This window comes from Onychostoma macrolepis, chromosome 16 (assembly GCF_012432095.1).
Source record: "Onychostoma macrolepis isolate SWU-2019 chromosome 16, ASM1243209v1, whole genome shotgun sequence".
Lineage (NCBI taxonomy): Eukaryota > Metazoa > Chordata > Actinopteri > Cypriniformes > Cyprinidae > Onychostoma > Onychostoma macrolepis.
The window spans coordinates 23014309-23039385 of record NC_081170.1 but is presented as its reverse complement, the minus strand read 5'-3'; the positions used below and the strand labels follow the sequence as shown (position 1 = coordinate 23039385).

Here is a 25077-nt window from a genome sequence, read left to right as displayed (position 1 = left end):
TTTAGGCTTGTATTCACAAATATTGGTGATGAATATTGAACATGTAAATGAGTTTCCTCTGCAGTGAATGGGTGCCGTCAGAACGAGAGTCCAAACAGCTGATAAAAACACCACAATAATCCACAAATAATCCAAATGACTTCAGTCCATCAATTAATGTCTTGTCAAGCGAAAAGATGTATGTTCATAAAAAAACAAATCCATCACAATGCATTTTAACATTAAAATTTTCGCTTCTGGTCAAAAACCATAATACTGCTTCCTCCAGTAAATAAATGTCCATATCCTGTTGTCCTCGTACATCAAAATCAACTCACATATTTGTTTAGAACTTTTTTTGGACTATTTTTGCTTGTAAAAGGAATTTGATCTGTTCATATTTCTCTCCTGTTTCAGACAAGACAACTTTTTCACTGGAGAGAGCAATATTATGGATAGATGACTCATAGTTTAGCAGGAAGCAACAGTTAAAAAATGTTGTAATTATGGATTGCTTTATTTACATGCAACTTTTTGCCTCAAGATGTTAATTGTGGATTATTGTGATGTTTTTATTCTCTCATTCTGACGGCACCCATTCACTACAGAGGATCCATTGGTGTGCAAATGATGTACTGCTAAATTTCTCCAAATCTGTTTTGATGAAGAAACACACTCCTAGATCTTGAATAGCTCATGGGTGACTAAAACTTCAGCAGCTTTTTCTATTTTTGGGTGAACTATTGCTGTAAGATTGCAGCAATAACATTTTTATGTCATTATTTTTAAGCATATTCAAACAAAGTTTCTTTACATAGTTAATAAACTGAAGGAATGGATGCAGCTCTGCTTACTATAGTTATTTTACATTTGCCTGTACTCAAGACAAGACTCAAGACTCAATATTTTGCTATAATAATAAAAAAAAAAAAAAAACCTTAATTTTCCATCCATTGTAAAATCAGCAGAAATAAGAGTGAATCTTATCCTTACTCCTGAAAAACAGTCAGCTCAATTCATTTCTGTGTTTCAGGTGATTAAAAAAGAATGCAGACCTGCACAATAGCCACATATTGCATTTTGACATCATAATGAAAAGTAGAAGCTCCATTGTTTATTCAGTTAGCTTTAATGTTAGAAAATTCTTTTTAAAGAATTGTGTGCTTGTTTGATATTTCCTTTAGGTTTCTAAATGTAATCCCACCATGTGAATAACTCAACATCATTGTTCTCTATTTAAAACAGCAGGAGTGCTGTCCATGGTTCTGAAACTCTTCACTTCCACAGTTCATTCTTATATGAACATCATCTCATTACATCCCTTATCATACACTACATTAACCATACATTTAATCTACCCTGTTGTTTTCGAAAATGCACACACCTCATGAAAAACTCCCATTCACTGTCTTTGCATGAATATTTGCCCTGTGGTGTTCAATCAAAACATGAACACACTGATCAATAGACCAGACCCTGTCCAGATGCACCGCCAACTGCTTGCCAAGCACTTACACTGACCGGCCTTATTTATAAGGCTATGCTGAGCAATATATTCAGTATTACACCTTTAATTGGGATCCTCCAGGGACCTTGTCAAAGGTTTCGAGAAAAGCTGGGATTTAGCACATACGCCAAACTTAAGTTCAGTGACCAATTACCGTCCTTCTCTTCAGAGGGGTTGCTGTATTACAGCTCCTACTGTTGTATTATGAATGTAGTGCGGTGATCCAGCTCCCTTGGTTGCTTGTTAATACTCAACTATGGAGAACAGGTTTCATTAGCCTGTGTCAGAATATACTGCTGCAGGCCATTAAAGGCTGCTTTAAACATCAAGGCTACAGCAGTGCCTTATCTTACTAATGAACATCAACAGGTATAGGATAAAACGCACACCAGCAACCATTTAAATGCGCTTAAGTGATTAACCTATCAAGCTCAGAGGAACACCATGGAGGTTCTTTGATGGAATGTAAGCAAACACATCCTGGCTAATGTGTTGCATTTGTACGCTACAATCCCAGAATCTGATGAAATTGTTTATTTTTAGACCTGTATTACACAGTATAAAAGATTAAAATGTTAATTAAAACATATAACTGTCTCTGGGCAGATCCCAGAAATTGCTAGAGTTAAAGTTGAGGAGATATATTATCTCAAAGCAGAACCAGTTCACAGTTGCATTCTTTGTCAGAAAAAAAATGTGTTTTTTAACAGCATAGAAACAACAATGTCAGAAAGAGTTCAGTTTGAATAAAAGAAGCTGAACAAGCACAGGAGAAGTGAAGGTCTATGTGCGTCAGTGAGTGAGAGAAGGAGAAGACGTGCAATGATGAACTGTTAACTAAAACAGATGAGAAATAACATAAACCTCATTTACTTATTTACATATGCATAGGGGATCTTTGTCATCCTGAAAATGTTTTTCTTTGACATCATCGTAGATGTCAAAGTTTTTTTCAAAGTTTAAAAAGATTTTTGGAACAGTGTCTGGCTTATCTACCAGTCCTAACCACCTTGATCAGTTGAACAGTTTTAAAAAAGTGTCCCACTTGGCCTAAAACAGTGCTTAAAACTGTAAAGTATTGTTGTATATCTGCAATAATTGACCATGCATTCAGCTTTTAAAACCATCATAAATGGTTTATTTGATTTTTGATTGTTCAAAATTTTTGATTTTGATTGTTTGATTTTTGATTGTTGAATTGTCATTTATTATTAAAATCATCATTTATGATGGTTTTAAAAGCTGATTGCATGGTCAATTGAAACTGTTCAACTGATCAAGGTGGTTAGGACTGGTAGAAAACCAGACACTGTTCCAAAAAACATTTTAAACTGACATAATTTTCAGATTTTCACAGACAAGGCTTAAGCCTAGTCTTAGACTAAAATGTAAGTCTGAGCTGTTTCAACTGAAATAAACTTGCACTGACTGATCTTAAAATATATCAGTGCCTTTGTTTTGTCTCAAGATGCAACCGGGCCGAAATATGATATTGTATTATTTAAGCTCATTATTTAAACTCATTTGCTGTAATTCTACAATCACTATCCCACTGTGATGAAAAAAAGAAAAGAAAAGAAAAAAAGCTTATATCAGTGCTTAACTGCAACTGTACAAAAAAACTTCTTCACTTTGCATAGTTCACTCTATTAATTTTGTGTGAATGGTCCATATACTGTTCTGGAATGTATTATTTTATGGCAAATTTAGTTTTGTGATGTTTGCATTTATTTTTTATAATGAGTTTTCAGTGTTCTTGTAGTTCAAACAGTAGAGCAATGCCAAGCTCATGGGTGTGATTTCCAGTGTCGAAGGAATATACTGTACATATTATGGATAGCCTTTTAATGACAAATGAAAGTAGCCATTATTTTCAGACTACTTCAAAAGTGTTTAATAAAGGAAGGTATTAGAACATATTTTCTCTCTCTCGCTATTTGTCTGTCTCTCACACACACACACACACACGCACGCGCGCGCGCGCGCGCGAGCGTGCGTATAAAAAGACCTTCACAAAACAAAAACAGATTCATTAAACTTCCACTAGACACACAAAAAGAAACATCTATTTTCAGTCACAGACACACTGAACAGACAACTATTCGTTTGCTTTCATGTTTATTTAGGTCCCTCCCAGAGGAAATCTGCGTCTTACCTGCCAACCGCTTGAACAAATTGCTTATTATACTTCAACGTCATCGCGCATCAGTCATATTTGATTATTTATTTCACTGTTCATCTCATAAAAGACTGTGTAGGAAGGCTGGAGAACAGTGATATGTGAATGGCAGATGGACGTGTGAAGTGTGTGAAGCAGTACAGTGAGCTGAGCGTTACTGTAGACGACTCCACAACACTTTGGCTGTGCCGACATGACAACTTTTGATTTTTCCGACGTGGAGGCATTTTTGGATTGCCATCCGGAGCTTTTTGAGGAATATCTCGTCAGGAAGGGAAAATGTGACACCCTTAGCAGGTGGCTCAAAGAGCATCCGCCGTCCAAAACCTCTCCGGCGGAGGAGAAACGCGGGGTCGCGAGGGATCCCTTCTGGCCCACGAACCCCGACGGACTGAAGCGCAGATCGTCCCACATGGAGCTCCGCAGGAACTTCGCCCGCTCCAAAGCGATGACGGCGCACCGGACCTACGACGAGCACATCAGTCTCACGGCTCACGAGTCCCAGTCGAGTATGCGACGGCGCGCGCTGCTGCGGAAAGCCAGTTCGTTACCGCCGACTACGGCGCACATCTTGAGCGCGCTGCTCGAGTCCCGGGTGAACGTGCCTCAGTATGCCTCCAGCGCCATTGACTACAAATACAGACTCAAAGAGTCCAACGAGAGGGAGTTCTTCCTCGAGCTGGTTAAGGACATTTCTAACGAACTTGACATGACGAACCTCAGCTACAAGATTCTTATCAATGTGTGCATCATGGTAAACGCAGACAGGTGTTCGCTTTTCCTAGTAGAGGGACCGTCTCATAAGAGGACACTGGTGTCCAAGTTTTTTGATGTGCACTCGGGTACGACGGTGCGACCCTCCTCAAGCACTCTGGACTCAAACGAGGTGCAGGTTCCGTGGGGAAAAGGCATCATAGGTTATGTAGCAGAACACGGAGAAACCGTCAACATCCCGAACGCATACGAGGTAGAACTGCAACTAATAATAATACTGACAATTACGCAGTCATTGCTTGCGAATTATTATAAGAGGTTTGATGGTTTAACCCAAAGGACGTCGAAGCAAAATGTTAAGAATTTTTTTTTTTTTTAAAGCATGTCCTTTCCACAAGGGATTTTGAACTTTATGGAATTATACAAGTTAGATTACAAGTTAGTGGTGCGTATTTTTTACCTGTTGCCAAATAGACACTAAATAACCTCGCCAGAGGTAACCATAACAACAGTTGTGCGGTCAGTTTTGATCGGTAGGCTATGCAAAAAAAAAAAAAAAAAGAAAGAAAGAAAAAAAAAAAGCTGAATTAAAACTGTCATTTTGTACGACTATTATGAATTTACATCACAAATCACCAAACCCGTGTATTTTATTTTTCGTTTGGCTAACTCTAGTTATAATTTACGTCGAGCAAGATACAAATTGACAGCTTGCGCCAGGGACTTATATGCAGTGTACATAAAAACAAAGTTATTGGGGAGCCCGGGGCTAGTTGTCACAAGTTTTACTCCAGTGACCATTTCTCAGGTATAGGTTTATTTTAGCAAATAATAAAATAACTACAGTAGGTCTTGGCTACAATAAACAAAAACGAAACAAAAAACAAACAATAACAACTATTTAACATTTTCCCCGTTATTACACACGAGAGAAGAAACAGTTCAATCATCGTTGACCTGCCAGTATAGGGGATCATGTTGTCATAGTATCTTGGGGTAAGTTGTCACAATGGAACCTGCCATTAAACAGCCTATTATAGACTTTTAGCTACATTTAAAGAGTAAAATATTTTAAGAGTTGACACATAAATCTAAAATCACTGTTTTGGCCAACACATAACATTTAAAATACAGATGACAGCTTGCCCCAAGTATTTCAAGTAAAATCTACCTTCATTATATTCAGTAGCTTAGCTTGCTCTCTTGTTTACCCAACAGCTATGGCAAAAATAATCAACTTTAGTTTGGAGGATAGAATAGATGTGCCTTTAAAGTTTTGTGATTTCTACAGTTTCTGCAGCCAAGGCTTTGAGTCGCTGTCTGATTATTTTGATTATGTCAAAAGGTTCAAGAACTTAACATTCCCCATGTGAAGATATCTCGATTACAGTGTTGGCTGTTTCCCCATCTTCAAATACACACTACCAGTCGTGTGTACACATCATTATATCATGGCCACAGGCAAGCCTTCCCTAGTACACTGTGGTCAGAATAGATCCATTGATGCAGTGCAATGAATTTGCCACTCTCCTATCACTCAGTTGGAATTGTATGCTTTTGGTGGCAATGAATGCAGTTTGTCCCCAAACCCCCAAAAAGTGATGTAATATGCTACAAGATTAATCTGAAATACAACAATTACAAATAAATTTACATGTAGTTTTTCCCATTCCCCATTGTGAAGTTGGAAGAATTATCATTTTTTTGGTTACACTTTTTAAGGTGTCCTTGATACAGTGTAATTACGTACTGAGTAATATTAAATAACAACATGTACTTAATATAGGTTTGAAATTAGATTTGGTTTGGGGTTAGTGACATGTCATGCAAAATTTACTGTTATTACTGTAAGTACAGGTAACATGTAACAAGGACACTGTAAAACAAAGAGTTACCATGCTTTTTTTTTCAAATCATCTTGAGTTAGTTTTGAATGAGGTAAAGTACATAAGTGGATTTGGGATTGATGCGCAAAAAAAAAAGAAAAATGCTCAGCTTTTCAAAAGTAGTCTTTTTTAATAACACAAATCAAAAATAAATCAAAACAACCCAATTATCAACAGATTTTCTTTTACAGTTATTATCTACTGTATTACATTATCTAATTATTATCTCTAACAATTATTTTCTATAGCAACACACACTGAAAAAACGATTAATTTAATTTACTAATTTTTTTAGGATAAGTGGCTGCAATCAATTTATTTTAGCTACATTTAATTACATTTTGTTAAAAGTTAGTCAACTAAATTTGTTTATTTAAGTGTAGCTAAAATAAATTGATTGCAACACTTAAATTCATCGAATAATTTTTTTCAGTGCAATAACTTGTCATAATGAATGCATGTTTAGTTTTGCATCCAGCCACAATGTTGTGCCTCCTATGTACTGTGTAGGACCATCGGTTCAGTGATGAAATTGACAAACTGACGGGCTATAAGACTCAGTCCATTCTGTGCATGGCCATCTCCAACAGTGACGGTGAAGTCATCGGTGTAGTGCAGGCCATCAACAAGAACCCCAGCGGAACTCCATTCACCGAAGACAATGAGAAGGTACATAAGCTTTGTTCTCCTTTTCTCTTGGCTTCATGCTGATATTATATTCCAAAGCATCTGCTCCATCTAGTGGATTTATAGCCTGTTACATTCTCCAGATGCCTATTACTATATTGCCCAAACTTTAACTGGTAATGAAACTCTAGAGTGTGAATGTAATTGCTGTGCTAAATCAAAAGAGATCGATGAATTAGCACCTTGGCAAATATCCTTCTATGCTGGAGTACAAGTAGTTCTAGATTTAGAAAATGAGTTATTCATATTTGAAGATTTATTCTTTATTCATAACCTTAGAAACAGGAGCATAATCAGCTGAAGCCCTGTGGTCATTTTGCACATTTATTGAGTTACTGCATATATCAAATCTGGAACTGATATTGGAAAAATTCCAACTGGAAGAGAAAATCCCTATGCCCTACTCACTTAAAAGGGCAGAACCCTTAAAGTGGCGACTTTAGAGGGAGCATGAAGCTGTTTGAAGTGCACTTGTTGAGGCGAGCATTGAAAAACAATATCATTTACACATTATCTTCACCTGGAATGGTACTGTAAAAAGAGGTAACCAGCAATTGTTACGTTAAAGAGCTATATCTACATGATTTTACCCTTAAATTTAGTTTTGTTGGTGTAACCTACATTGTTTAGGTTGATTCAGTAATCAGTTAATTTAGATATTTCCACATGAAGCACATTTTTTATGTTACTATTTTTTCAATGTAATGCGGCATCCATCACCCCTTTAACTGTTCTTATCCTGAAAAAAATGGTAACCTAAAAACGGAAATATCTAAATTAACTGGTTTTAAGTCTGGAATATTACTTAATATTGATGAATCAACCTAAATGCAGTAATTTATACTAACAAAACTACATTTTATGGGTGAAATCAGGTAGAAATAGCCTTTTAAGGTAACAATTGCAGGTCATCGCAGTGTACACCAGAAATTTTGTATTATTGCTGTTAATATAATCGATGCAAATGAATATACATTTTATAATGACTTTTTAAAAAATGTTTTATATATGTTGTGTGTTCCCTCTTTAATTTATAAAAATATAAAAGACTCTGCAGGTAGTCACGTATTAAACACATTTCTTAAACATATTTAAACTTCATATGAAATGCATGACGAAAATATGTGTAATGTATTGCAACAAGATAAAACAACTAGAATTATTCTGTTTACATGTTAACTTGAATTCTTAAATGATCTAGCTTTAAAATGAATCGCAAGGATTCGGCACCCTGGGTCACATGACCATAAATGATAAAATTCCTTGAAGTGAACATCGTGTATACCCTTCGTGAAAGGGTCCTTCATGAAGGGATTCAGTTGTTCACTGTCTTTTGGAATGCCCCTAAAAATGATGTCCCATGCCTGTCAAGGGTGCAAAACCACCATTTGGAATTCGCCTGCTCAAAATTGTTCTCAGAACAGAGGTCATCTTTGTCATTGGCTAAATCAGCACATGTGAATGCCATACCTCAGAATCAACTCTTACATTTCAGAACAGCAGATCCAGTACTGCGGTCTCTGGGCACAAGTCAGTCTGTACACGCACATCTCAGCCCTTCACTTTCATCGCTGCTTCAAAACAGCTCTCTATAGATAGTAATTAATAGCACAGAATTTCTCTTTAGAATTATTTATGCCAAGCAGCACTGAAAGCAGATACACATGCTGTGCTGTTATAAATGCCCTAGAAATAAACTGATGAACTGATGTGATGCCTCCAGTTCTTCTGCTATTGTTTTTTTGTCCACTCAATATCTCACCGTCATGCATCAATCAGACTAAAGCTTTGAAAGCCTCACACTTCTCTCTACAGGTGCTTCAAATGTATCTACCATTCTGTGGAATATCGATCTCCAACGCCAAACTCTTCTCTGAATCCCGCAAGGAGTATGAGAGGAGCAGGGTGAGTCAAGACCTGCAGAAATGTTGCTGAATAAAATTCAGTTTTTCAGACTGATTCAAAATCTGCCTCTAGACTTCTAGCCGTCTCAGACAGTGTGTTGCTTGATTTTGTAAGCTTGTTTACAATCCTCAGGTCTCAAGGTTTAAAATATTTAATAATCTGCTTGAAGGCCTGTGTTATCTGAATACATTTCGAGCTGTTGCTGTTGTTCCTCAAGGCTCTGCTGGAGGTGGTGAATGATCTTTTTGAGGAGCAGACGGACCTGGAGAAGATTGTGAGAAAGATCATGCAGCGTGCGCTGACATTGCTGCAGTGTGAGCGCTGCTCGGTGCTACTGCTAGAAGACATCCACTCTCCTGTGAGATCGCTTTTTAGTCCCCCTTTTCTCTTTTCTGGCATGATTTTGCTCCATCCTTATTTTTTGTGTTTTCTTATCTTTCTCCATCCTTTCCACCTTCCACCATTCTTAACTAATTCAGCTGGGCATCCTCTCATTGGCTTTATTTAAATGCAGTAATAGGTTAGCATTTTAGCATTTCCGGTTCCATTGTTTTGCAGTCAGTAGGTTTTTTTAATTAATTTTTGGTTTGGTTAGCAAAGGTTTAAAGCGATAGTTCACCCAAAAATTCTGTCATTAATTACTCTCCCTCATGTCGTTCCAAACCTGTTTACAAGCAGAGAAATGCACACGTGGTACTCTTGTGAACACGCGTCAGAAGACTGACCCAAGAAGAAATTGTTGAATAAAGTCTTTATTTTTGTTTTCTTTGCGCACAAAAAAGTGTTCTCGTAGCTTCATAACATTACGGTTGAACCACTGATGTTGCATGGACTATTTTAACAATATCCTTACTACCTTTCTGGGCCTTGATCGTGGTAGTTGCGTTGCTGTCTATGCAGGGTCAGGTTGGATTTCATCAGAAATATCTTAATTTGTGTTCCGAAGATGAGTGAAGGTCTTACGGGTTTGGAACGACATGAGGGTGAGTAATTAATGACAGAATCTTCATTTTTGGGCAAACTATCCCTTTAAGATATTTTGATGATTTAATGTATGACATAAAATACATCAGTTATACCACTTTGTGATTTTTTTAAAGCTTTTTAAAAAGGTGGTTTCTAACAAGTATCTAAATGGGAATAAAGAGGTTGTTGAGGACATTAAACGTCATTACGCTGAACAAGAAGACCCATCTACTCACTAGTCCACTTTTACAGCCTCATTGTATTTTATAATCACACTCCTGCAAACTATTCTAACGCAAACGTATTTATTTTTTTATTTTTTTAGATATAAAGACTGAAAGAGTTGTTAAGCTTAGTGATTGTGATTTTAAAGCCATGTGACTGTAATTTGTTTGTAGCCTACGTTTAGCTTTTTACTTCTGGTGATTTTATTTAGGCTTCAAAATTAATAAGAGTTGTCTTCATTTTTGAAGATTATCATGATGTACTAAACATGTAAGAATTTTAAACTTTTGTTGGTCATATAGCTTATTCCTCAAAAGCTGGGGAGTTAAGTTCTGATATGTTGTAGCCACAGTGGGATCGGAGGCAACCCCCTTCTCCAAAAAAAAACAAAAAATTAAACATTTAATAATTTATAATTGAATACTAATATTATTAATATTATTATTTTTACTTGCCCTCTTCATTGTCCTCCACCCTTTCCCAGTTTTGATGAAATCATTATTATTACTATTATTATTATTATATATATATATTTTTTAAATGTTGTTGTTTTTTTGTTCTGTTTAGTTTTTTTACACTACTTATATCTGTTATCAATCTATTAAGATACTATTTCAGTTGTATGCTTCCTCCCCCACACACACACAAACACACACACGCACGCACACACACACACACACACACACACACACACACACACACACGTTTGAATTTTGTGAAAAGTGGGGACATCCCATAGGCGTAATGGTTTTTATACTGTACAAACTGTATGTGCTATTGCCCTACACCAGGCATCCTCAAATCTGGCCCACTCCTGCAGAGTTTAACTGTAACCCTAATCAAACACACCTGAGCATACTAATCAGAGTTTTCAAGATCATTAGAAAATCACAGGTAGGTGAGTTTGATCAGGGTTGGAGCTAAACTCTGCAGCAGATTGGCCCTCCAGGGAAAGATTCGAGGAACCCTGCCCTACACCAATCCTAACCCTACCCCTTACAGGAAACTTTGTGCTATTTCAGATTTTCAATACCCTCCATTCTGTGTGATTTATAAGCGTTTTGAAAAGTGGGGACATGGGGTAATGTCCTGAAAAGTCACCTTCTCCTTGTAATACCTATGTCATACCCTTGTTATTATACAAATTTATGTCCTCATTTGTCACAAAAACGTGCACACACACGCACACACACACGTGCATGCTCACAGACATATTAATGCAAATACAGGAGCTAATCAGAACGGACTTGTAATGTTGGCTATCAGTATATATGTTTGTTTGTCCAAGTGATTCTATAATTTGGCACATGTAAATATTGTCACCTTCTTCACTTATTTTTTTTTTTTCTTATATGTTATATGTTTGGTCCATGGGGTTCTGTATTTGGTACATGTAAACATTGTCACATTCTTTACTTGCATAATAAAATAAATAAATAAATAAAAACTCAAAAGCCAATGGAAAAATCCTATTGGACTTTTTGTCAAGGGAATCTGAGTGATGTTAACTTCTGGGTTGGCCTACAAAATACATCTTCACTGTAGTGCTCTATATAGCTAGACTTTATAAAAACAGTCTGTGCTTTTTCTTTGCAGGTGACTTGTATTGTATGCATAGTTGTCACTGATTATGTATACCGTTCATCCAGTAGAGGGCACCGTGAACACCTTGAAATGACCCTTGCATTGCTTTACAGCAAGTGTTTTACAGCAAACACTAAATATTTTCTTCAGAAAATATCAAAACCTAGCTGTTCTCTCACTGTGTTCATAGGTAGTAAAGTTCTCCCAGACGTTTGAGCTCATGTCTCCACTGTGCAGCGTTGATCATGACATCAGGTGAGAATAACAGGACTATTAATATGACAAACTGCTAAACTGTGTATTTTAGCTTATGTAACGTAAGCGGGATGACAGCTAATGTATACCATGCTCAGTATGTGTGTTTGTGTGTATGTGTGTGCATTTGACAAAGTCAGCATGGAGAAGGTGTCTTGCTCGGACTGGCTGATCAATAACAGCATTGCTGAGTTGGTAGCATCAACCGGGCTGCCTGTTAACATCAGTGATGTCTGTCAGGATCCCCGCTTTGATGCTGAGGTGAGCAGAACACACCCTCACAGACCACTTTCATGTTCATTTTGATCACTTGGCCCAAACCAAAGTATGATTCCAAGCCCACGTCTCTCTCATGGCGCCAGTTGAGCCTAAACTAGCATACTAGCAGCAGTCATCTAGTATGCACTTGTGAAAAAGAAGTACACTTAAGAATACTTTAAAAAGTACTTATTATGGAAAAATATGCTTTAAAATGATATACTTAACTGTAGACTGACTGTAATGTTTTGCATTACAGTTAAATGAACATGTATTATAGTATACAATTAATATTAAATACAATTAGTTGAACTTAAGAGTGCTTTTTTTACCCACTTCAGTAGGACTAAAGTACATATTTATATGTAATTTCATAATTACTTTAAATAACTTTAATTGTCTAATTGATTAGTGTACTGCCAAATGTACTGGCAAGCATTTATGGTAAAGTAAAGCGTAAATGTATGTTAATTGAAACTTTTTAAATGTCATCTATTTAAATATATCAAGTAGTTTACATTTGCATAAGTATATTAGTCAGTGCATCAAAATAAATGTACTTCTTTAAATAAAAAATAGAAAAAAAATTAAAGTACGCTAAAAGTACATGTTCAATACAATTAAGTGCACTTCTTTTTTCACAAGAGTGTAAGCACCTTTAAGCATGTATATGAACCCAAGTGTACTCAAACACACACACACACACACACACACACACACACACACGTATCATGCAAGCATTGTGTTTCCTACTCAGGCGGACCAGGCTTCTGGTTTTCATATCAGATCAGTTTTATGCGTCCCCATCTGGAATCGGACACATCAGATTATTGGTGAGTTTCCCCACACAAGTGCTTAACTGCTTATATACAAACCCACAAAAACAACAACTAAAATAATGTCTTACTTTCATTAGGTGTTGCCCAGATTCTGAATCGCTTGGACAGGAAGACATTTAATGATGCGGATCAAAGGTTATTTGAGGTGTGACTTTATTCGAATATTTGGTGTTGGAATAAAATGGCCAGTCAATATTTTATAAGTGAATTAGAGCCTTACATACTTACTTACATTACTGATGCTGTCATAAATCATATGCATGAGTAATTTTCATTTCCGTTGTTCTTCACAGGCATTTGTTATTTTCTGTGGTCTGGGCATTAACAACACAATGATGTATAACCAGGTTAAAAAGACTTGGGCCAAGCAGTCTGTGGCTCTAGATGTGAGTAATATCTCTTATTGGTATTTCTTTTTATGTTTTAAACTGCTCATTAACATAACAGCTACATTTTTTGCCTGCGTATAAATCTGTCAGACCAGTAGAGAGAATTTAATGTGCATGCGTGGTATGGTTACATAGTGTGCATAGTGTATTTTTGTTTCTGTCTTTTCCAGATGCTGTCTTATCATGCTACATGCTCCAAGGCAGAGGTTGATCGACTGAAGGTAAGATTAAAATATGGAATTTAAGTCCACACACAAACTAGATTCCTTAGCACTGAAAATATACTAATGTTTTAAATTCATTATTTAAATGTGAAGTTTTAGATGTTGAAACATTATTGACCACTGGTCTATTTACTATACCTTTCAAAAATGATGTGTCAGTACAGTTTTTGTTTTAGTATTATTCAGAAATGATGCAAAATTATGAAAAGTGACAGTAAACACGTTTTTTAAAATGTTACAAAAAAAAATTCTGTTTCAAATAAATGCTGTTCTTTTGAACTTTCTGTAAATCAAAGAATCTTTAAAAAATGTATCACAGATTCCATAAAAATATTAAGCAGCACAACTGTTTTCAGCATTGATAATAATCAGAAATGGTTCTTGAGCACAAAATCAGTATATTACAATGATTTCTGAAGGATCGTGTGACAGTAAAGACTGGAGTATTGATGCTAAAAAAATCAGCTTTGCCATCACAGAAATAAATTAGATTTTAAGATATTAAAATAGATCACTTTTTTAATTGTAATAATATTTCACAATATTACTATTTTTACTGTATCATTTTATGTTACTGTATTATTTTCAAATAAATGCAACTTTGGTGAGCATACGACACTTGAATAGTATACTGTATTTCAAGTAAATTACAACAAAAAATTATGATTTTATTGATTCCTTAATTTTTTTTAAAGATATATGGTAATTTAAAAATGATTTTTGTCATATGCTATTTCGTGCATTATATGTCCTGTTGCATAGAAATGAAGCTGTTTAAATAAACTAGACCTATAGCAAAATGTAAACCTCTCGTTAATGACCTATTTTATAATCTATAATTGAATAAAGGATTCATTATTATCTTTACAGCGTGATACAACAAAATGTGATACAATGCATCCATAAAAGGCTGGTATAAGATTCCCAGATCAGTAGCATATAGAAACCTTTTCTCCTGAGAGACGTGATGAAAACTTCAAATTAAACTCATACATTAGAGAGATAGAAGTGTAAAAAACATCTCAGCCCCCAACGTTTCCTAGAAATTTATAGGTGGTGGGTCCCAGACTTGAGAGAGTTGAACTATTAATAATTGAAATGGCAGAGTGTAATATACTCTTTCTGTTTGAGCCCTCAGTGGATCAGGCTCTGCTCTGGTGTTTAATTGACTTGCTACTGGAGTTTCTGAGATTGTCCCCTCTCCTCTCTCAGGCTGCTAAGATTCCCCTAAGCAGTGAGCTCGGGATCGATGAGTTCCACTTTAATGACTTTTCTCTGGACAACGACGCCATGATCACTGCCTCCCTGCGGATGTTTTTGGAGCTCGGTGTCGTGCAGAAATTCAAAATTGATTATGAGGTGAGGCAATCACCATCAGAGCGGGGGCCAAATGTCAACCCTATACTGACTGGAAGAGTGAAATGCTGCTTACATATGTATGCTGTGTGAAGCAGGGAGTGCTGGGTTATGGATTGGGGAGAGACTGTGCTGCAGGCTGGTTTTGGGAACACGGGGAGGGTCTGGAGCTGTGGTGTGAATACTACAGCGTGCCTTTCTTTCCCTGCTCAGGTGCTGTGCCGCTGGCTGCTTACCGTGAGGAAGAACTACCGCACCGTAGCCTATCACAACTGGAGGCATGCCTTCAACGTCTCGCAGTGCATGTTTGTTATGATCACCGTAAGTCACAGATGATGATCGAAGTGGCCTGAAATATGTGGTTTGATAGTTCACTCGTAAATGAAAAGTCATCATTTATTCACCCCCTTAGTGATTTAGTCGAAACCTTCTTCTTTGGAACACAAAAATAGTAGAATGTTTAAGCTGCTCGTTTCTGTACAATGAAAGTGAATGGTCAGATAAGACTTTCAACCCTTGTGAAAAAGGAGTGTTCTTAATTAGAGGATACTGAATGTGAGTTTGTTATTTACTTCAAATCCTAAAAGTATTTTTAAATCATCATCATCTCTTAAAAATCTTTTGACATGCTTCAAAAGAAGTACACTTATTTTGATGTAATTGAAAAGTACTTCATTATCATTTTAACTGTGGTGTGTCATTCAATATTACATTTAAAGTTGATGTATTTTAAATGTACTAAATTGCAACTTAATCATGACAAATGTGTAATAATTACTAATATATTTAAATTAGTGCTGTCAAACGATTAATCGCGATTAATCGGATCCAAAATAAAAGTTGTTTACATAATATATGTGTGTGTATTGTGTATATTTATTATGTATATATAAAGACACACACATACAGCATATATTTTGAAAATATTTACATGTATTTACGTGTATATATTTATATTCATATAAATTATTTCATATATAAATATATTTAATATATAAACGTAACATATTTTTCTTAAATATATACATGCATGTGTGTGTATTTATATATACGTAATAAATATACACCACACACATATTATGTAAACAAAAACTTTTATTTTGGATGCGATTAATCGTGATTAATCGTTTGACAGCACTAATTTAAATATATTTAATTGCATGACATGCAAATTTCAATAGAAATGACAATAAAGCATATTTGTTTATCACAAATCATGGTCAGTACATTCAGCAGCATACTATAGCCATATTACAAAACAGAAGACCATAAAAATCATTATGAAATTGCATATTAAGATGTACTTAAGTCCTAATTAAGTGCCTACAAAAAACTCATTTCAGATGATTGCATTTTGATAAATAAATAAATTAAAACAGTAATACATTTTCATTTAATTGCAATTAACATGCAAGTGTCCAGAAATGTTACATTTAGTTCACTTTTGAAGTATATTATTTCAATAATAAGTACTCCTTTTAAAAGTATGCTAAAGTGTACTTTATTTTCACAAGGGAACGCTATATATTCAGTGAATAAAGGCTTTAATTCTGTTCGTTATTTTTGGAATTTTATATTGCGCACAAGTCTTATAGATTACTTCTATGATGGTTTTAAGGTGCTTTTTGCTTGCTTCACATCCCCTGTCCCAATCCAATGGCAGAGAAAACACCTCTGAAAAAGACAGTCATAAGAGTTTGGAGCAACATGAGTGTCAGTAAATGTCTTTCATTTTTGTGTGAACTATCCCTCAAATAATATTCTCATGTAGAAGCTGTAAATGCACATAGTTTAAATCAATAGTGATCTTTCAAGCCATAATTGAATCATTGTATTGGAGGATTTGCAGTAGTAGGTTTCTCTGTTGTGGTCCAGACTGCTGGGTTCCAGGAGGTGCTGACAGACACAGAGACTCTTGCGCTTATGGTTGGGTGTTTCTGCCATGACCTGGATCATCGTGGTACAAACAACGCCTTTCAGGCAAAGTGAGTCAAAAGTCTGTCAATGTAAATTACGTCAGTGGCTCCAGATTTTACATCGCACATCAAATAATGACCCAACAGTACCAACATAGCACTAAAATTGTCATGTAAAAGTAAAGTTGTTCATGGAAGAGGCATATGTCAATGTTGGCATCTGTCTAATATGACTAACGTCAACTGCATCTATCTAATATGACTAACTGTCTTCAGTATCACCCTTCAGAAATCATCTGAATATGCTGATTTGATGCTTATCAATGTTAAAAAACAGTTGTGCTGCTTAATATTTTGTGGAAATCCAGTGCTATCTCATGACCAATTCGTATGTATTTTACCAGGTTTCTAATTCATATGAATTCGTACGAACTCACTCATACGATTTTGTACGATTTGTCGACCCCAGTGACAGGTAGGTTTAGGGGTGGTGTTAGGTGTAGGTCATTTGTTCGAATTCATACAAATTGGGGAACTTGTAAAATACGTACGATTCTGCAAAAATCGTACGAATTTGTATGAGTAGGGTCGTACGAATTCATACGAATTAGCCACCTCGTAAAATATGTACGAATTGCCATGAGATCGGGTTGGGAAATCGCAGTAATTTTAAAGTCTTTACCGAGCACTTTTGATCAATTTAATGCATCTTTGATGAATAAAAGCATTAATTTAGTTTAAAAAAAAACACACATATTGACCCCAAACCTTTAAACAGAAGTATATCTGAGAAAGAAAATTTGCAGCTTGTTTCCACAGAAATTTATCAGATGACTTCAGATGATGCTAACCCTGTAATGACATATAAAACTACCAAATTTTGCTTAATCGTAACATTTAATCGCAATCGCAAAGTTTAATCACAACATATAAACATTGCAGTTAATAGTGTTCACCGTCTGTTTGATTATGTGCCATTTGTAACTAACTGCATGATTCTTACTGTACATTTCTGCCATAGTCACCACTAATAACCTACTCCTAAATATAATGTAGAAAATAAAAATGTTTTGCTTTGCGATTATTTGTATCGTAAAAAGCGCTATACAAATAAACTTGAATTGAATTGAATTGAATTTATCTTGAATTCATTTTTTACCCAATTTACCAATGGATTATGAAAAAACTTAATTCAAGATATATTTTCTAAACGTAATTCTTAAAAAATAATATTTAACATAATTTTGCCCCTTAAGTAAATATATCTTGCTTTAAGGCATTTTTACTGGAAAACAAGACAATACAAATGAAGTGATTTTTCTTTTTCTTTTTTTGTAGTGCAGTCTATTTAGCGTGACCTGTGTGTTTGTACAGCAACATAATGTGCTTATTGTTCTGGATCTGATCTCTGTTGTGCTCCCAAAGGTCTGGGTCAGCACTAGCGCTGCTGTATGGAACATCTGCCACACTTGAGCATCATCATTTCAACCACGCCGTCATGATCCTGCAGAGTGAGGTGAGCATGTCTGTCAGGTCAGGTCTCAGTACTGAGCAGAACTCTGTACTCTTATGTACTCTTTATTTGCAATGAATTGTAGATTTATTCATTATACAGTCCATGGTATATCCACTACTTAGTTGAAACAAATGAAACAAATATTCAGTAAAGCAAATAAAACAAATAATAAGCAATTATAAAATGAATGCTAGTTTTTCAGTTTGACTTTTCACTGAAATTGTTATTCACACTTTTGGACTCCACTGTGTGTGAAAACAATGATCTGCAGAACACAATGAATATTGTCAAGCAATGAACTAATAAGCAGTCTCTCTCACACTTCTCTTGTAATGGATTTGCAGAAATGACCCATTTTACCCTCGTCCACATTTGCATGTCTCAGTGGATGGAATGAATGCAAATAGATGTCAGCGTTTGATTAAGTGGCTGATTTAGCTCTGAGCTGTTTAATCATGACCAAGCTCTGTATCGATTTCCTGTAGACGTCCATTGAGCTTTTTTAACCAACACCAATTAACTGTGCTAAGGAGATTCCCCTCTTGGGTCAGCTGCACTGAAGCAAGGAGAGAAAGAAATTGCTTTCTATCCCAGAGACTGAACATGCATTGAGAACTTTGGAGACACACTCTTTATGAATGATACTCAGGGGTGTGAAGGGATTGCTGGTTTCATGATTGGCTTTATTTCAGCAGAAAAGACAGGGCTTTGTAGGAGTACTAGAACTTGGAATGAGAGATTGCTTTCCCCAAACTTCACTTACTGTAGACTTTAGGAGAGTAGGGTAAGCTGTGCCACATTTTACTTAACCCTACAGCGCCTACTGTATCATACTGTATTTGATACACTAATTTCTAAGGCCTCTAAATTATAAACATGACCTTTTATGTGCCTTTTGTCATCTGATTGACAGTTTATAAATTTTTAGTAAGTAAAAGGCCTTGAAATTGTAAAAAAAATCCAATGGTTGTGGAAATCATGCATTTTGCTGTGAAATTTTGACCAAATCGGCAGTAAACATAGTAATCGGTAGTAAACATAAGAATACATTTTATATTGCTAGTAATATTTCAAGATGATACTTACTGGACTACATACTGTAGGTTTACTTGATTATCCACACATCATTTGCAGAAAAATCAAGTTAAAATTGATAATAAAATATGACAAATCAGGCTTTTGAGGAACATTTATTTGTACATCCTCCACAATAAAAAGTACAGAGCTTTGATCATAAAACTAAGCATTTTAATATAATCTTTACATATTATTGATATTTGTATAGCTATGGAGACTATATTTATACACATTTAATGCAAGTAGTCTGCAATACTGATATAAAGATCTCACTGATATACATAACACGCTATCAGAATTTAATTTTTGTACTTTTTGGCCATATATGACCAAATTGCATATTTTTGCTCGGTTTGGGCCTCTGAAGAAAGTCTGATGAATCAAATATGATGCTTGAAAAGAAAAAAAAAACATTTAAAATATTTTATTATTAATATTATACAGTATGAAGGCTTCTGTCAGGGTTAAGCTGTCCGATAAAGCTCAAATTAATAGATCTAATTATGTTTAAAAATGCCTGCTATCAACTAAAATTAAATAAAAGCACAGGGCCACAGAAATATGACTTCTTCCCCATAATCAATGACATAAAAGCAATGATTGTACAGCACAAACCAAATAGCAAACAGTTTCTCTCCTAAATAATCAAAAGGCTTCAAAATAATTTGATGTAATGAACTACATTATTATTTTTTTAAGAAACTGAACAAATTCAGTCAATATACAACCATCAAGGTTCCAGGGAAATATGAAATGTTACACATTGTCCTCCTCGCATTGTCATGCATTTGCATTAGATTAAGCGAGTGACCCAGTTTGCCAATTTAGACATCTTGCCCCACTCTTCCCTTACTATTGGATATAACATTTGTCATCTTTTTCTCCTTTTTTTTACAGGGTCACAACATTTTTGCTAATCTGTCCTCCAAAGAGTACAGCAACATGATGCAGCTACTGAAACAGGCCATTCTGTCCACAGATCTCACCTTGTACTTCAAGTAAGTAATAGTTTCAATATAGTCATAATACGGGGTAGCGACCCACAGCTTCAAACTGCTCTAAATATTCAACCAGATGCATGCAATTCACGTTTAGGCCACAAAGAGGCGCCCTTTGAATAGAGGCAGAAGAGGCGATATTAAGCCCCTTTTGTGGCTTTTGTTCAGATCCTGAAAGCCTGGTGAAGATGCCTTAAGGAACATTAAATAAAATGAACTTGAACGCAGAACCTTAAATGGTGAAATTTGCAATTAAGTAAAACTAATTAATGGATCTTTTTTTCTTTATTATCGTCATAATTCATAAAAGAAGAAGAACCAAGTTCTTTGAGTGTGTTTTGTCGGGACAGTTCAGTTGGAGTAATGAAGAACATAGAGACATGTTCAGGTGAGTGTCTACAACTTTTAAAATTGATAACAGAAATGCCAGGATCTGCTGTTAAAATACTATAAATATTAAAACATACCAGATCTATGCTGATGACTGCGTGCGACTTGGGTGCCGTGACTCGACCATGGGAGATCTCAAAACAGGTTAGACAGACTCACATTGTTCTATTTTTGTCTTGTTGTCCAGTATAAATGATTGTACTTTATATTCTCTGAAACCACTGCAGAGTATGTTGGGGTCATATCGTAGTGGACATTAAAATATAATGTCATAAATCTAATTCCAGGTGGCTGAATTGGTGACCAGTGAATTCTTTGAACAAGGTGACAGGGAAAGATCAGAGCTGAAGTTGACACCGGCTGTATGTGTTCTCTTACCAACAGATATCTCTGTTTTAAAATTAAATTTGCTGGTTTGTCAATCAATTTTGCTCTCTCCTATCCAGGCCATTTTTGATCGCAATCGTAAAGATGAGCTTCCTGTGCTTCAGTTAGAATGGATTGATGGAATTTGCAAGCCATTATATGAGGTAAAACAGTTCAGTAGATAAAGCAAATCAATTAACTCCAGCTAATTAACTTTTATACAGTGATGATAATGTATTTTATAGGCTCTTGTGAAGTTGAATAGGAAGCTTCAGCCGATGGTAGATGGAATTGATGCCAACCGAAAGAAGTGGGAGGAGCTTTGTCGGTCCTATCAGCAAACACGGAGAGCCTCCGAGTGCATCTCCAGTCTGGAGGCAGGAGAGACAGAATCAACTCAGAGTTCAGACTCCACCCACGAGTCAGAATCAAGTCAGAGTGAGGTGACCAATCAGAGCGAAGACTCCACCCACCATGTGGAGCCAAATCAAGCCACGGTAGCCAATTACAAATAAGAGGCGTGATGTGGCGATTAAAGGACGGCCCACTGAGTCAGGGGTTCTCAAACTACTTTTTCCCGAACCTCTTATACGTTGAGTTAATATATTAATATTCTAACCACAGATTTACATATTCACAATTATCTGATGTTGGTTAATGGTCAAATGACTTTATTTAACAAACTTTTTTTCAATAAATGTTTTATTTTAAAATTATTTATATACAGGGCTGCACAAATTGTCCAAAAAATATACTGAATTATTTTAAGAGTGATATCTCATTTGAAAACATATTATATTGCTGCTGATGAGACTCTTTCAGGGTCTTTATTATTACTATTATTATTTTATTATTATTAGTGTTAACACAAATTATAAAAATGAAGTCATAAATGATTGATAATTTTACACTAACTTTTTAATTTCAAAAGTCTTAATTAAATTGCAGCCTTGGATAATCACACTAAGATAAATCATGATTTCTATTTAATTTTGATGATGTATGCAGCACCATTTATTTATTTATTGAAATTTTAGATTTGATTTAATTAATTATTAGCTAAATCAACTCATGAACCCCCGGGGTTTCTAAAACCCACATTTGAGAAACCCTGAACCGAGTAATGACGACTGACAGCTTTCTTATGTTTGTATATGAAAAAATGTGTTGCTAACTAAACTTTTTTATGTGGGCTGCTTTGAGATTGACAGTATTTCTATTGAAATTACTTCAAGCATTTACAGCACAATTTAAAAACATTATAAAATGACTGGTTTTAAATATAAAATATTTATTAAGAACCCATATTTTTGAGATTTTATCTCCGAAAAAAATATATATAATGGAATATGTGACAAAACTGTGAATACGTGCAGGAAGTTCAGGTGCACAAAAATTGAATGTGAGAAATAGCAGTAAAATGTTTCAAATGCTCAGATGTTGTTCAGTGAGTCTGTGCTGCTATATTGCAAGTTACAAGTTTGCTTTCACAAAGCCTGGCATTACATAAAGATAAAACAGAGTTGCTGATAGGATTCGTATGCTTCAGATGCGGAAACTGAGCATGATTTGATGAATGTATAAAAATGAATATCACTGTGATCTTTTGCTGTTGTTTCTTTAGACTTGCATGGAAGCACTGGGACACTGTTATAACTGCTGATTGTGCTATAATTTTATATTGAGCATTATACATGCGCATTGTTGAATGTTTGTGTATGCATCTGTAGTCTCATGTACCTGTCAAAACAGAATAGGCTACATTACTACAACATTCACTGTGAAAAATACAGTAAATGTAGATTTATCGCACAAGATTGCATATCAGCTGTTCAAGTGGCAAACAGAAGATTATCCAGAATGAATGTGAAGTCATCTGTTTTAAACCAGCTATTAGGGATTCGTCCTTGATCGCTGATTCCTAAGATGAACCAAAGTCAATTCTCACAATACTAAAAACCTGAATTTGTTGCATGCAAAATTGAAACCTGTTGTTGGCATGTGAGTTTTAGTTTGTTACGTTACAATTTAGTATGTGAACTTTGTGTTTTTGAAAGCATTACAAATGCTATGAAATGCATGCTGCAGAGCTTTGACAACAGCAGCTTTCTGCTTTAAATGGGAGTTAAACTCTCAGTTTGTGTTGCAGTCATGCTACTAATGTTTTTTTCTTATGTGCACACAGTCAGATTATGCTCTTTCAGTTCAGTCTGTCTGCCTTATTCAAATGAAATGTAATTATTTTTGCATTTATTATGAATTTACATTTTAAAAAAGAAAAGAAAACCATTTATATTCATACACTAAAAAAGAAGGCCACAAATAGCTTTATATTTTATTAGCTGACATAAAATGCTCATATATCTATGGAAGCTTGTTTCCGACCACATAAAAAAAAAAAAAAAAAAAAGTAACACTTTATTTTAAGGTCATTTTTCACGTTACATGTACTTACTATTATAATAAAAATTAATTATGCATAATTACATGCAAGTAACCCTAAGCCAAACCCTAATCATATAGTGAATACATGTAGTTAATTAATATTACTATAATTACACTGTAACAAGGACACCTTAAAATAAAGTGTAACCTTAATATTATTTTATAAAATAATATTTTTTTTAAATAATATTTTATAAATAAATGTAAAAGGTAATTGCGACTTTTTCTTTCACAGTTTGGACTTTTTCCTTACAATTCTGCGCTTATATATATCAACAAATCACAAAAATCAAAATGGCAAGATATAAACTCAAATATATTCTGAGCAAAAATGGTCAGAATTGTGAGATATCAACTTGCAATTGTGAGGAAAAAAGTAGCAATTCACTTTTCTTTTCTTTTTTTTTACTCTTGTGACAAAAATAAAAATGGCAAGCATTATGAAATGTAAACCTCGACTGAAAAAGAGTCAGAATTCTGCATTTATACAGTATTTTGCCATTCTGAATTTATATCTCATAATTCTGCTTTTTGCTTGCACCACAGAATACAAAATAAAATTAACTGCGACTTTTATTTTTCTCAGAATTGCAGGAAAAAGTCAGAATTGAGCAATATAAAGTCGCAGTTTCTTTTTTTTCTTTTTTTATTCCATGGTAACAAAACAGGCTTCCATATATATCATACTTGGTGCCTCAGTCTGTCTCTTTTTTAGAGAGATTCTCATCCTGTATTTCAGTGGATCATATATCTATCAAATGCCACATGATATACTGTGCAGTTTGTAAGGGGTACACACACAGGGTCTTTTCTTGCCAGACTGATTGCTAGTCATATTCCTCAGGCTGTTTTGTAAATAAAGAACACTGTGATGCAAGCGAGTGTGGCGATCCATGATTGGCTGCATGCAGATGGTTTTGAAACACCCCTTAAATAATTAGACTTCTTATATAAATGTTCCGCATGACAAATACTGTGCTCACATTATCATTCAGAAACATACCATGTGCAAATTACTGATATTAGTTCATAACTCATTTCCTAGCCTAACCTTCCATGCATATGAGTTGTGCATAATAGATATGCTGCAATTTGTAACAAGTCAAGCACATAAACAGTAAGCATAGCTTATGTAAAACAGCATATGCATAAATATTTGGCCTGGGTGAAAGTGTGAGGACTGATGAAAGCGAGTGTTTGAAGTTGTAGCTGCAGAGAGAGAGAGAGAGAGAGAGAGGCTTTGTGCCGGACAAGCCGACTGATACAAAGGCAGTGTGGCCGGCTGCATCCAGCTCTGCTCTCTGTAATCTATTATTCAACAGGGACTCAGCTGCCTTCCTGAGGCTTTACAACCAAGAGAGAACAGGAACGAGGCAGAATAACTTCGGTTCTGTGTTTCAGCTCGCAATCTCTGTA

At 35.3% G+C, this 25077-nt stretch overlaps 1 protein-coding gene across 1 annotated transcript; it reads left to right on the top strand.

Annotated features, from left to right (window-relative positions):
• The first annotated feature begins 3858 nt into the window (after positions 1–3858).
• pde11al (phosphodiesterase 11a, like) lies at positions 3859–24517 on the top strand. Its single transcript, XM_058746927.1, has 20 exons — positions 3859–4632; positions 6776–6934; positions 8768–8857; positions 9075–9215; positions 11823–11887; positions 12028–12148; positions 12903–12978; positions 13062–13129; positions 13278–13370; positions 13544–13594; positions 14810–14956; positions 15167–15274; positions 16829–16938; positions 18295–18385; positions 20360–20460; positions 20771–20848; positions 20931–20994; positions 21138–21212; positions 21297–21380; positions 21462–24517. Exons 1-20 carry the CDS (start codon positions 3859–3861, stop codon positions 21729–21731), a joined length of 2766 nt encoding a protein of 921 aa, XP_058602910.1. The 3' UTR covers positions 21732–24517.
• The last annotated feature ends 560 nt before the right edge of the window (positions 24518–25077 follow it).

What these genes read in the sequence shown, in the direction of transcription:
- pde11al (XM_058746927.1), top strand. Translation starts at nt 3,859, where the DNA reads ATGACAACTTTTGATTTTTCCGACGTGGAGGCATTTTTGGATTGCCAT. An exon ending in AACAACGCCTTTCAGGCAAA is followed by an intron (nt 16,939 to 18,294) that starts GTGAGTCAAAAG and finishes GTGCTCCCAAAG; the next exon opens with GTCTGGGTCAGCACTAGCGC. An exon ending in AGCTGAAGTTGACACCGGCT is followed by an intron (nt 21,213 to 21,296) that starts GTATGTGTTCTC and finishes TCTCCTATCCAG; the next exon opens with GCCATTTTTGATCGCAATCG.